The sequence below is a fragment of the Dasypus novemcinctus genome, chromosome 7, assembly GCF_030445035.2.
Source record: "Dasypus novemcinctus isolate mDasNov1 chromosome 7, mDasNov1.1.hap2, whole genome shotgun sequence".
Classification (NCBI taxonomy): Eukaryota; Metazoa; Chordata; class Mammalia; order Cingulata; family Dasypodidae; genus Dasypus; species Dasypus novemcinctus.
The window spans coordinates 49672876-49687802 of record NC_080679.1 but is presented as its reverse complement, the minus strand read 5'-3'; the positions used below and the strand labels follow the sequence as shown (position 1 = coordinate 49687802).

The window sequence follows — 14927 nt, the reverse complement described above, 5'->3', positions numbered from 1 at the left end:
TCTCAACAAAATTTTGAAAGATTAAACTGATACAAAATAATTTCTCTGACCACAATGGAATAAAGCTGGAAATTAATAAGTGGCAGAGAACAGAATAGGCACAAATATATGGAAGTTAGTGTGTCAAGAAGAAAACTGCAAAAGAAATCATTAACTACCTTGAAATGAATTAAAATGAGAACACAACATATCAAAACCTATGGGATGCAGCTAAAGCAGTGCTGAAGGAAAATTTATAGCCACAAATGCCTATATTTAAAAAGAAAGAGCTAAATTCAAAGACCTAACTGGACACATGGAAAAACTAGAAAAAGAACAGCAAACTAATCCCAAACCAACAAATGGTGCTGGGAGAACTGGATATCCAAAAGAAAAAAACAAACACTAGAGAAGAACTAAGTGAAATTGAGAGGGAAAAAAAAAACTAGAAAAATTAACAAAACCAAAAGCTGTTCTTCGAGAAGATTAATGACATTGACAAACTCTTAGCCAGACTAACAAAGAAAAACAGAGAGAAGAAGCAAGTAAATAAAATAAAAAACAAGGGAGGGGATATCACCACTGATCCCAGAGAAATAAAGAGGATCATAAGAGGATACTCTGAAAAATTGTATACCAACAAGATGGATAACATAGATGAAATGGACAAATTTCTGGAAACACACAAGGAGCCTACATTGATGAAAGAAGAAATAGAAGAATTCAGCAGACCAATCACAAGGAGTGAGATTGAATTAGTCATCAAAAACCTCTCAAGAAAAAAAAAGCCCAGGACCAGATGGCCTCCCTGGTGAATTCCACCAATCATTCCAGAAAGAATTAACACCAATCCTGCTTAAACTCTTCCAAAAAGTAGTAGAGGGGACATTACCTAACTCATTCTGTAATGCCAACATCACCCTAATACCAAAGCCACATAAAGACACCACAAGAAAACCACATTACAGATCAAAAGAAAAAAATCACATGATCATCTCTATTGATACAGAAAACACGTTTATAAAAATACAGCATCCTTTCTTGACAAACACACTTTGAAACCTCCTCAAAATGATAAGGGGTATATATGAAAAACCCACAGCTAACATCATACTCAATGCTAAAGGCTTTCATTCCAAGAGCTAGAACAAGACAAGGATGCCCACTGTAATCACTCTTACTTAACATTGTTTTAGAGGCACTTGCTCAAGCACTTAGGCAAGAAAAAGAAATAAAAGGAATTCAAATTGGAAAGGAAGTAGTAAAACTTACACAATTGGAGAAGACATGATCCTATATGTAGAAGGCCATGAATAATGTACAACAAAGCTCTCACAGCTGATATAAGTGTTTTAAGTAAAGTGGGAAGATAGAAGATTAATATGCAAAAATCAACATTTCTGTACACTAATAATGAGCAATCTGAGGAGGAAATCAAGAAAAAAATTCCATTTATAAGGAACTAAAAGAATCAAGTATCTAGGAATAAACTTAACTGTGTAAGGATATACACAGAAAACTATACAACATTGTTAAAGGAAATCAAAGAAGATCTACACAAATGGAAGAACATCCATGTTCATGGATTGGAGACTAAATCTGATTAAGATTTCTATTCTACCCAAATTGATTTACACATAAAAATCACAACAGCAATTTTTACTGAACTGGAAAAGCCAATAATGGAATTTATTTGGAAGGGCAAAGGCCAAAACATATTGAAAAAGAAAAATGAAATTGGAGGAATCAAGCTACCTGACTTTATTTTTTTCCCCAATCCTCTTTTTTTACAATTAATCCATTTATTTTTAATATACTTTTTTATTTTTAAAAGATACTTGGCTTACATAAATGTTATATAGAAAATGTAGTGGATTCCTATATGCCCCACTCCCAACCCCTCCCACACTTTCCCACATTAACAACATCCTTCATTTGTTACAATTGATGAACACATAAATGTGGGTTATAGTTTACATTATAGTTTAAAGTCTCTCCAACACAATTTTGTAAGTTATGACAAGATATATAATGGCCTATATCTGTCATTGCAATGCCATTCAGGACAATTCCATTGTCTCAAAAATGTCCCCATATTACACTTATTTTTCCATCTCCCTCCCCTGAGAACCTCCAGTGGCCACTACTTCTACATCAATGATAAAAGTTCTTCCTTTGCTAGAATAACAATAAGTCTATAGTAGAATAACAGCAAGTCTACTCTAGTCCATCATTTATTCCCCAATCTTGAGGATTCTGGGATGAAGCTATCTGATTTTAAAGCATACTGTAAAGCCACAGTGATCAAAATTGCATGATATTGAAACAATGATAGACATACTTACCAATGGAATCAAATTGAGAGTTCTGATATAAACCCACATATATACAGCCAACTGATATTTAATAAGGCCACCAAGCCCATTCAACTGGGACAGAATAGCCTCTTCAACAAATGGTGCTGGGAGAACTGGATATACAAAAGCATGATAGAGGATCACCATCTCAAGCCCTTTACAAAAATTAACTCAAGATCAAAGACCTAAATATAAGAGCCAAGATGATAAAGCTCCTAGAAGATAATGCAGGAAGTATCTATGGGATCTTGTAGTAGGAAATGGTTTCATAAGCTTTATACCCAGCAAGTGAGCAATCAAAGAAAAATAAGTGGGACCTCCTTAAAATTAAAAACTTATGTGCTTTGAAGCAGTTTGTTAAGAAAGTGAAAAAGCACCTTACTCAGTGGGAGAAAACATTCAGGAACTACCTGTCTGAAAACTGTCTAATATCCAGTATATATAAAGAAATGCTATACCTCAAAAATAAAAATACAGGGAAGCAGACTTGGCCCAATGGATAAGGCATCCACCTACCACATGGGAGGTCCGCAGTTCAAACCCCAGGACTTCTTGACCCATATGGAGCTGGCCCATGTGCAGTGCTCATTCACTCAAGGAGTGCCACACAAGGGGTGTCCCCTGTGTAGGGGAGCCCCATGTGCAAGGAGTGCGCCCCGTAAGGAGAGCCACCCAGGGCAAAAGAAAGTGCAGCCTGCCCAGGAATGGCGCTGCACACACAGAGAGCTGACACACAGGATGCCATAACAAAAAGAAACACAGATTCCCAGTGCCACTGATAAGGACAGAAGTGGTCATAGAAGAACGCACAGAGAGCAGACAACTGTGTGTGTGTGTGGGGGGGGGCGGGATAAATAAAAAATAAATCTAAAAAAAATAAATAAATAAAAATACAAACAACCCATTTTAAAAATGGGCAAGAGATTTGAATAGACACTTTTCAAAAGAGGAAATACAAGTAGATAAAAAGCACATGAAAATATGGTCATCATCATTAGCTATGGAAAATGCAATTTAAAACTATAATGAGATATTGTCTTACCCCTATTAGACTGACTGCTCCTAAAAAAGCAGAAAACTACAAGTGTTTGAAAGGATGTAGAGGAATAGGAACACTTATCCACTGCTGGTGGTAATACAGAATACTGCAGTCATTGCAGAGGGCAGTTTGGTGATTTCTCAGGAAGCTAACTATAGAATTGCCATATGATCCAGCAATCCCACTACTAGGTACATACCCAGAAGAACTGAAAGCAGGGAAACAAACATATATTTACACCAGTGTTCATAGTAGCATTATTCACTATTGCAAAAAGTTGGAAGCAACCTAAATGCCCATCAACAGATGAATGGATAAGCAAAATGTGGTATACACATGCAATGGACTATTACTCAGCTGTACGAATGAATGATGCTTTGACACTCCTGACAATATGGATGAATCTCAAAAACCATATATTGAGTGAAGCAAGCAAGTCACTCAAGGACAAATATTGCATGACCTCACTAATTTGACCTTAGCATACTAAGCTGATTCACAAAGATTAGAGTCTAGAAGACTTACCAGGAGAGAGAAAAGGAGTAGAGAGTGGTAAGCCAATGCTCAATCTGGTCAGAATCTATGATAAGGTGGAACAGGGTGGTTTGGCAGTGGGTGCGGGTGATGATGGTGCAGTAATGTGAGTGGGGCTGATAGTTCTGGAGTGTGAGGGTGAGCAGGGTTGGGGGGGTGTTTGATTATCCATGGAACTAGGGGGAGGGCTGGAGGAAGGAACAGGTAAACTCTGGGGAGGTGGAGGTCTGTGATTGAAAATACAATTGTGGGAATGCTAATTGTATTCAACAAAACATCAAATGAATTATACACCATGATCAAGCATATGATATTAACACTTGTACTTGTGAATCTTATTCTTGTCAAATTGAAACATAATCTAATTATAAGTTACCTCCTGAAAACTAACCTGTTACTCAAGTGTGGCCTCTCTCTAAGCCAAACTCAGCAAATAAACATACTATCTTCTCCCCCTCCCCCAGCCTGGGACATGACTTCCAGGGATGAACCTCCCTGGCACTGAAGGATTACTACCAAGCACCAACCAGCATTGTATTTGGAAAAAGACTTTGACCAAAAGGGGGAAACATCAAATACAAAAGTGTTTTTATGGCTAAAAGATTTCAATATGAATCAGAAAGTCATTCTAGAGGTTACACTTATGCATGTTCAGGCATGTCTCACTGCTACTGTTGACAAAGCCTCAAATAGGGGTGCTCCCAAGGACTCTAGAGACATCAGACACTATAGGCAAGTAATAGTTGGCCAAAGGAGTGCTGATGTCAGAAATCTGTTGGCTTATATAGAGGGTATTTATTGGAGGTAAAAGCTTACAATTACAAGGTCCTACAGAGTCCAACTTAAGGTACCATAATAAGTACTTTCTCACCAATGTCTGTTGCCATGTGTTTAAGCAAGATCATTACCAGTCTCTGCTAGGGTTCAACCTTCTTCTTTCTCTTAAGGCTCTGTAGACCCAGCTTCTCCAGATCTCAGCTGTAGGTTAAAGGGCTCGTTTATTTCCCAGCCTTCTCAGCTGCTCAGGGCTCTGGTCTCTTCAGCTGCAAACTATAAGGTGAATGGCTCAGCTCTCCTCAGAGCTTTAACTGTTTGAGCCTTCTCCTTTCTGTCATATGGCAGACCAAAATGATCAAGTTCGCTCCTCTTCTGTGTCTTCTGTGTGCCTTCTTGAGTGCCCCTTTATATCAGCCCACCAAGGGACTTAACCTGAGTTACACCCAAATGAAGTCATTGAATCAAAGCCCTAATATTAACATAGTTTAATCAAAGATGTCTCAGCCAAATCTAATACTATCAAAGGGAACCACACCCAGAGGAACAGACCAGTTTACAAAGATAATCTCTCTTTTTGGAATTCATGAATAATCTCCAGTGGCTACAGCAAGTCACACAATCCCTTGAAACAAGCACCCTGCCAGTGGGCCTTACCTTGAAATAAATGACAACCAAATTCCCCAGTGTAACAGAGTTAGACTAGTTCATAATTTCCCTACAAATGATTCTTCTACACCCTTTATATAAGTATAAGTAGAAGCATATCCATTAAATGTACATCTCAGAGACTTATATCTTTGGTCTGTTCATATGCCAGTTGAGCCCTAAATCTCAGAAAGTTGTAGCCAATACCTACTCTCCAATCATCAGATTCACCCAGGACAACTAAAAAAATGATAATGACGGACAACCACCATCCCAAAAAACAGAGACTATCTACAACTTCAAGCAAAACAGTTCCTTCCATTTGTCCCATAAGAGGTAAGGTCCCTCTTAATCTGAGACAGAGTGGGCATCACCATCCAAAAATCCTCAAAGCTGAAGACTGAACAAACGTAAGGGGAGAATGCAACCATGGACAAAGTAAACTTATTAATATTGTAGTAATGGAAGAACATGAAACATTATTATAAAGATAGTGGTTACCAGAGGTTCTGAGGAAAGAGGGAGGGAATAATAGATAGAACACAGGGCATTTCTAGGGTATTGGAATTATGTGTAAACCGCAATGTAAACTATAGACCTTTTTTTGGTTACTAGCAATGCTTCAATATTTATTTATCAATTGTGACAAATGTACCACACAATTGTAAGATGTTATTATCTGGGTAAGATGTGGGAGGGGGAATGGGCAGTGTATATGGGAATCCCTTATACTTTCAAAGTAACTTTTCTGTCATCTAAAACCTGTTTTTAAAACTATGAGGTAAGTAGTACTGTACTACTTTTATTACTGTTCTATAGATGAGAAGTTTATATACAATGTAGTCTTTGCCCTACAAGGCATGCAAGCCAGTTGATAACAAATATAATTATTTAAATATATATGTTTATATATTATACATAAATACAATTTGTATTTATACATTATGTATTTTGCAATATATTTGTATAATATATATATCATATATCATTGAAGATAATTATTTAATCATAAAAATTGTATATGTCTGCAGTTGTCTGAAGTTGTATATACCCCAGAAAAACATGTTTTAAATTGAATCATCCTGTGGGTATAACCTATTGCAAGTAGGACATTTGGATGAGGCTACCTCAGTTAAAATGTGATCCACCTGATTCAGGATGAGCCTTAATCCTTTTACCAGAGTCCTTTATAAATGGAAGCAAGATAAAGAGGAAAAGCCACAGAAGCAAGAAGCTGAAATAAAAAAAAAAAAAAACAGGAAAGAAGAGAGAAACCAGAACTCACTGCCATGTGCATTGCCATTTGGCAAAGGAGCCAAGGATTGCTGGCAGCCAGCCTTGGGAAGAAAGGATCACCTTCTTGATGCCTTGATTTGAACATTTTCTCAGCCTCAAACTGTAAGCTAATAAATTCCCATTGTTTAAGCCAATTCAATTCATGGTATCTGCTTCGAGCAGCCTAGAAATCTAAACAACATCTATAAGAGATAAATAGTGTAGAGCACTATTATCAATGAAGATAAAAGATGGAAGCTAAGCCTTGAAGCATTGGTTGGCTCTCCATAATAGAAGCACAATAATGACTTTACTGAAGACAGAAGGATCATCATGAACAACAGCTTGAGGGCTAAATAAGAATAGAAGGTGCAGGAGGTGTTATTGGCCCAAGTGAAAAAGAAAGTAGATCCATTCTCTAATTCAACAACAATTTACTGAGGACCTACCAAGTGCCAGGCTCTCTTTAAGATATTGGGTCGGCAGCCCAGTACAGAACAAAGTCCTTTCCTCATTAAGGTTACATTCCAGTGGGGGTACAGACAGCTATTTACAAATACGTGCATCCTATAATGCCAGACAGCAATATAAATGAAGAAAAATGCAAAATAAGGGGGCTGAGGGGGAAAGGGTAGAGAAGTCCTAGGTTAGCTGGGGTGGTAAGGCACCGCTACGCAGAACTTAGATTTGAGTAGGAACCTGAATCAAGGGTGGAAAGAAGAAATAGTACTGATACGTAGGTGCTGCTATATCACGGAGGACCCTGAAGGCCAGCCAGGGGTTTTGGGCTTTACTGACCTGTCTGGTAATAGAAAGCCATTGTAGTCTCCTATAAGGGTGACCTTAAATCCCAGTTTGATGGGCATAGTCCCAGTTTACACCTCTTGACCTAGCATAATCATTTGGAGCACCTCTTCCACTCTCAATAGCATCTCAGTCTGGGCGATAAACTATATTGTTTACCCTATTTACAATGCAGGGACATACAAAGGGTGAATTCATAAATGGTCCTGCCAGCAGTAAACAAAATATAGGAGAAAGAGACTGGAGTCAGAAGTTTAGTGGCTCCTTAATAATAATCCAAGCAACAGAAGATACAGGCCTTGATTTTCTAAAAATTCTAGTAACAGAAGGTCACCTTGACCTTCTTAAGTAACACCTCTGATCATATTGCTCCCTGTTCAGAAATATTCAAAAGCCCCTGTAGTAGTAGGTATCCAAAGTCCTCCACAGTATGCTGCAACCAATTCCAAGCATCTCGGACACTTTCTTTGGAGCCACCCATTTCACATTGGCTAATGAAATGTGAACACAGAGAAAAGGAGCTCAGAGCCACTGTTCCACCTCCACCACTCTCTCATCCCTGCCACTGCCCCCTTAGATTCCACATGTCCTGGCTGGCATAACCACAACAGGAAGGGCGACCTAACCTACATCCAACTTCATGAAAGCAAGGTCTCTGAGATTTGGGCATTTGTCCGTTATGTCAGCTATTATTAATTACCCTAACACGACCAGCATTATGCCCCTCAATATCTCCCTGTTAAAATCCTACATTTTCTTCAAGACCAAAATCAAAATGTTTAGATTTTCTTTCTTAAGTCCAGCCACAGGGGATCTCCCTCTCCTTTGAATATGCACAGCACTCTTTTGTTGTTTAAATTCTGTCTGAAATATAATTTGTGCATGTACCTATCCTGCTCTCATACCCCCTCAACCCACCCCACCTCCATCTAATAAATCAAAGTCCGAAAGAGCTGGATAAACTGAATTAAAATAATTCTAACTTTATTTTAGAAAATGACAAATTTATTAAACAAGCCCTTCAAAAATGTAATGAAAACTTAAAAATTAAAATTGAAAGACAGTACTTCTTAAAGTATGTATTAGTCAGCCAAAGGGGTTCTGATGCAAAATACTAGTTATATGTTGGCTTTTATACAGGGTATTTATTTGGGGTACAGTTACCAGGTCAAAAAGTGTAAGTTACTTCCTTACCAAAGTCTGTTGCCATGAGCTGGAGCAAGATGGCTGCTGTCGTCTGCAAGGGTCCAGCCTTCCTCTTCCTCTTAAGGCTCCATGGTCCCAGGTTCTTCCAATATCAGCCATACTCTGGGGTAAGTCTCGTCACTTTCCTAAGGCTTGTTCCTCTCCAGGCTCAGCTGCTCTGTTCTCTCCACAAGGTCAGCGATAGACTATGAGGCTCGCTGTCTTCCTGGGACTTCTGCCATGTCTATGCAGCCGTCTCTATTCCTCTGTGTTCTTCTCCTGTGTGTTTACTTTCCACGGCTCCAGCTCAAAACTCCAATTCTGTGCCTTGTCCTTTTCTTTGTGAGTCCCCACCCACCAAGGGGGCAGTGACTCAACATCCTACTGATGTAACCCAATCAAAGCCTTAATCATTATTTAATCAAGTAAAAGTGAAACCTCTGAATCCAATCCAATCTAATATGCCCAGAGGAACAGACGAGTTCACAAACATAATCCAATATATATTTTTGGAATTCATAAACAATATCAAACTGCTACAAAGTACAAACACTGGATTTGTTGAACATTTCAGGCATATTTATTGGTCTACCACAAATGGCTCTATTTTCTACAATCTCCAGGAGGGACATGATATTGAAAGACATATAAGCACAAAGTTTTCAAGCTAGAAAGTGCAGTAGGTGTGCTCAGAATTGAAGGCTTAAGAGATAATGAGGGTTCAGACAAAGGCTGATAAGAATGAATTTAGGTGAGAGAGGAAATATTCTGGGGTGATATGGTCCAAGTGCACTGGAATTTACATAACAGGATCAAGAGGTAAATCAAATGAGATCTATTATATTGGAGTCACTAAACAAGTACCAAACAACTCCTTTAACCAACCTTCCAACAATCCCGCATACCTAACTTCTTAGGATCTACACAACTCATTCTGCCTGCTGAGTTATCACCCTCAACCCTTCAGTAACCAGCCTGGGTAGAGCGGCCTTAATGGTTCCTCCTTTAACTATGGTACAGAATATATATCTCATAGAATGTTTTATAAACAGTGGTTTTCTGGCTAACTAAGAAGAGAAGGCACATGTAAGCCAGAATATCATCGATAAGTGATGTGGTTCTTCAGTAAAAGTGTATGTGAGGAGAGGGGGATCTTGAAACAAATTTATATATTTTTTGACATTAAAAATTCAAGTCTTTTTAGTCCATGTCTTCCTTTTATGTAATGACCCTGTCATATGTGATCCCTCCCACGGCTCTGGCACTTTCCCGATGCAGACCCAAAGGGAATTCCATGATTTTTCTATCACACAACTCCTGCACCCTGCCTCAAATCCTCTCCCATCACCTTGGCTTTATTACTGATTCCAGACACAGCTGTAGGGAGCAGTTTTGTGCTATTATAACTTCAATGCATATAGGAATGACAGTGTTTTGCCTTAAGGAAATGTCTTCTGCTTGCTGTCTTGGGGCTACTCCAATACCAAAGCTTATGACTCTAGGGGCAGTCCACTCTGCACACACATATCAGCAGCCAGAAGTAAGTGGCAGTTGACATCCTTCGGAACAACCCTCAAACAATAGGAGATGAGAGCTGATAGAAAAATGGTACTTCCAGACCATCCTCGGGTGGACAACTCCAGGAAGCATTCTCTAAGTTCCTCAGAAGGTCATGGCTGAGTCACCCAGTTGTCTACTATGGCAACCAACTTGCTAACACATGTCTGCACTGCCCTCTCCTTCTTCCTAGTTTTACTCTTTCCAGTCCCTTACTCTTCCTTTCTGGAGTCACATTCCAGATAAACTACCTGTATACAAGTCCTTGTTTCAGGCCCCTCTGAAATATAATCTAAGACAACGTCCACCATGCCATCTGCCCTTCCATTCCTGCACTCTCTTCTTGCTCCACAAAGGATTAAGGATTCATGGGGGTGCTATAAGTGAGGGCTCAGAAGGCTGAGAATCAGGTCACCTGCTCACAGGGGCTGGGAATCCCCAGTGCTATGTCACCCTTCAATTCTACTACTAGGGTCACTTTCAGAAGCACAAAGGTTTGTGTGAAAATCATTCTAGATCTCAGCCACCACTGGAAAACTTCATCCAAGTACAAACCTTGATATTCAAATAAAAATAGATTTTTAAAAAACAAGGGGTCATTTAAAAGATATCTGTTAAAATATGATTTCCCTAAAAGACAGAAAACTCAAAGAACACCAAAGAAAAACTGAAAGATACAACTAAAAATAAGCAAACTGTAAGGTTTTAAAACAGTCATCAAAGGCATTTAAGGTGATTATATGCTTCAATGACTAAAAGGATTTTTATTCATCTCAGCCAATGAATATTTTTATTCATTAAGTAAAGTGAAATTGTTATATTTATAAACCTGAATACAAATAAGACACACACAGAAAAGACCTTTGGGCAATATTTTGCTTTTTCTCAGTTTTAAAATTTGTTAAATTATAAAAGAAATGAAAATATCTATTCATTCCAGATCTTTGTCTCTTAGACTAGAAACCTTAAGATATATGTTTGCAGAACCAAGAAAAAATGCTATGATTCTACTTTATAAAATTTGGTGTGATACCTTGTCAATATCAACACAAACAGGTTATCAATTAAACATGTATTTTGAAATGTTTAAGATCATAACACCTAAGAATACTCATTCACATTTTCTTAGCAAAAAAATGTCTTTCATTTCTAATTATCAGAAATCTTCTCTGTATAGCTCAATGCAAATTCCATTACATAATTCATTCTGAACTTTTAAAATATATTTGAAAACAAATATTTGCATTAAACCCTAACATAAACTCACTCTCCAGGATTCACTAGAGTGTAACTCAGTGGCATTAAATTCAATATAATTACTAGATATTAAAATTTATTACAGTAAAATCTAATTTTCCCAGCATTTTATCAACTGAAAATGTCTATTACTGCCTTTTCTCAAAGAACAATGATAATTTAAAATCATAAAAAAGAAAAAGTTGCTAAGTTCTGAGGAATTTTCTATATTCCTGCAAGAGATCTCTCCTCTGAGATCACCAAATCAACACACTCCTCATTTTCAAACTCAGAATCTGAGGCTCACAGTGGCGACTCCCAGTTTTTGATAATTTGTACCCCAAGCCCTCATTTCCTCACTCTCACTCTGATATTCTTTCTGTTATCTTGCAATTCTTTTATCCAGAATTCTCCAATATTCTGTGCATTCAAGGAAATTATAGCATATAGTTAATTCATTAAGAAAGTTTATTTTTCCATAGATATGAACCACATAGAATTTCTCCATCAGAAAAGAATCAAGTAGAGTATTTAAATTCAAATTCTGGATTCAAAACCAGATATTCAGTAACTAATTTTCAAGTCAGAAAACTAGTAAACAACAAAATTCAAGGAGCAAAATGCATAGTTTATAAGTACATTACCGTAGACAATTGTGGTAAAAATCTCACTGGTGTCTTGGATTTTTCTTTGCTGGTTGATTTGTCCTATGTGAAAACATTTTTAAAAAATTACCTTCAGTTAACCAAATTTTACAGAGTGTCTATTCTAAAGTAAAGTACACATTGTCAAAAATATTCTAAAACTTACTTGAAGGGTCATAATCTTATATATAGAAAATTCTAAGGATTTCAAAGAAAAATCATTAGGGCCAATAAACAAGTTCAGCAAAGTTGCAGGATACAAGATCAATACACAAAAAATAAACTGTATTACCATATACTAGTAGTGAACATCCCAAAACCAAAATTAGGAAGTAATTCCATTTATAAGACTGTAAAAAAGCATAAAAGACTTGGGAATTAATTTAATAAAAGAAGTGGAAGGGTTGTACACAGAAAACTATAAAATATCATTCAAAGAAATTAAGGAAGATCTAAATTAATGGAAAGACATCTCATATTCATGGATTGGAAGACTAATGTGGTTTTTTTTTTTAGATTTTTTATGCTTTAATACATTTTATTTTATTTTTTCCATTTTTATTGTATTTTTGAAGATATAAAGATCACAAAAACTGTTACATTAAAAAATATAAGAGGTTCCCACATATACCACACCCCACATCCCCCACTCCTCCCATAGCAACAACTTCCTTCATCATTGCATCACATCTATTGTATTTGGTGAATACATCTTGGAGGACTGCTGTACCACATGATTATAATTCACATTGTAGTTTATACTCTCTCCCAGTACATTCAGTGGGTTATGGCAGGATATATAATGTCCAGCATCTGTCCCTGCAATATCATTTAGAACAACTCCAACTCCCAAAAATGCCCCCACTTCACATCTCTTCTTTGCACCCCCTGCCCTCAGCAACTACCATGGCCACTTTCTCCACATCAATGCTACGGTTTCTTCCATTACTAGTCACAATAGTTCTATAGTAGAATACCAGTTAAGTCCACTCTAATCCATATTTTATTCCTCCATCCTGTGGACACTGGGATGTAATGTCCACTCCACCTCTTTATCAAGAGGGGTCTTAGATCCCATATGGCTGATGGATGTGATTCTCCTCCTTGGAGTTGTAGCCACTACTCTTGGTTCCCTGTTGTGGTGGTTGACCATCTTCACCCCCTGTTAGCTGACCTGGGTAAGTCCAACGAACCGGAGAGTAGGAGTTGCAACTCTGCTAAGGGTCAGGGCCCAGGTGGCACATGGCCAGTCCAGAGATTCAAGTCTCCTGGGTATACATCAACCCCAGTGCCACAGGTTCGGTAAAAGTGACAGAAGAGGCATGTGTAGAAAGGTCACAACTGAGTCCAACTCCATCACATTCAGAAACACAAATTACAAAGTGCGGCCCACTGACAAGGCACTGAACTCGAGTCATTCTGGAGGACAGTTTGGTGGTTTCTCAAAAAACTAGCTATAGATTTGCCCTATGACCCAGCAATTTCACTGCTGAGTATATACCCAGAAGAACTGAAAACAAGGACACAAACCGATATATAGACACCAATGTTCATAGCAGCATTATTCACTATTGCCAAAAGTTGGAATCAACCCAAATGCCCATCAACAGATGAATGGATAAACAAAATGTGGTATAAATATACAATGGAATACTACTCAGCTATAAGAAGGAATACAGTACAAACACATGGAATAACATGGATGAATCTTGAGGACCTTATATTGAGTGAAGCAAGCCAGGCATTGAAGGACAAATACGACATGACCTCTCTGATATGAAATAAGCAAACCAAGCTGTCTCAGAAAGCTAGAGACAGGATGACAGGGACTAATGTTTTTAATATGGTAATACTCCCCAAATCAAGCTACAGATTCAACACAATTCCTATGAAAATCCCAGATGACTTTTTTTGCAGAAATTTTGGATCAAATGGAACCCTTAAAATTCACATGGTAATATATGAGACCCAGAATAGCCAAAACAATTTTGATAAAGAAAAACAAAGTTGGACGAGTCACACTCCCCAATTTCAAAATTGATGCAAAGCTATTGTAATCAAGACTACATGGCACTGGCATGAGGATAGGCCTATTGATTAAAGAAACTGAATTGAATTGAGAGTTCAAAAATAAACTTATATATGATATTACATATAGAAGACAGCTTTTACAAAATATGAATACAAATATACTAGAGAGAAGGAAAAAGAAGAGCAGCTATTTAAGGTAGAGGAAGCACAGAGAGATTGAGAGGTGAATAGTTTTGGTTGTTTTTTGTTTATTATTATTATTGGAATAATGAAAGTACTCTAAGAATGACTGAAGTGATGAATGCACAAATATGTGATTATACTGAATACCACTGAAGGTACACTTTGGAAGGATTTATGCTTTATTAATATGTATCAATAAAATTTATTTGTTTAAAAAAAAAAAAAACCATACAGAGGTTCAAGGAAGATGGCAGGCAGGGCTCAACTCTCTCACAAAAACAATGGCGAAAGGGTCAAAAGCTGTTTCAGGGACCAGCTTTGGGAGTCAGCAGACCAGGACAGAGCTGCACAACTCCCAGGAGGGAAGGGACAGAGAGATGAATAACCTGTAACACCAAATGTGAGTTACTAAACCCCCGCAGCAGCCAGGAGGGATTCCCCTACCCTCAAGACATTAAGCCGGGATATAACCCCTGGCTCACTGCAGCCAACTGAGAGGGAAACAGAGGTCTTCTTACCTGTCAGTAGTTACAAGGGAAGAGGGAGGGTAAGTGGGAGGGCTTCTCTTCAGTGAATTTGGCCAACAAAGCCTGCTTTGATTCTCAGCTCTAGCCAGACCAGGACACAGGAAGGCCAAGATTGAAAGAAACATCTCCACGCAAAGGTTTGCCAACAAGTGCC

At 37.9% G+C, this 14927-nt stretch overlaps 1 protein-coding gene across 1 annotated transcript in view; it reads right to left on the bottom strand.

The window, feature by feature from the left end:
- DNAH7 (dynein axonemal heavy chain 7) overlaps positions 1-14927 on the bottom strand; it is a 334263-nt gene that overhangs the window by 305804 nt on the left and 13532 nt on the right. Inside the window, exon 2 of the mRNA XM_058300437.1 lies at positions 12033-12095. Coding sequence (XP_058156420.1) covers positions 12033-12095 — 63 coding nt within the window. The remainder of the gene's footprint in view (positions 1-12032; positions 12096-14927) is intronic.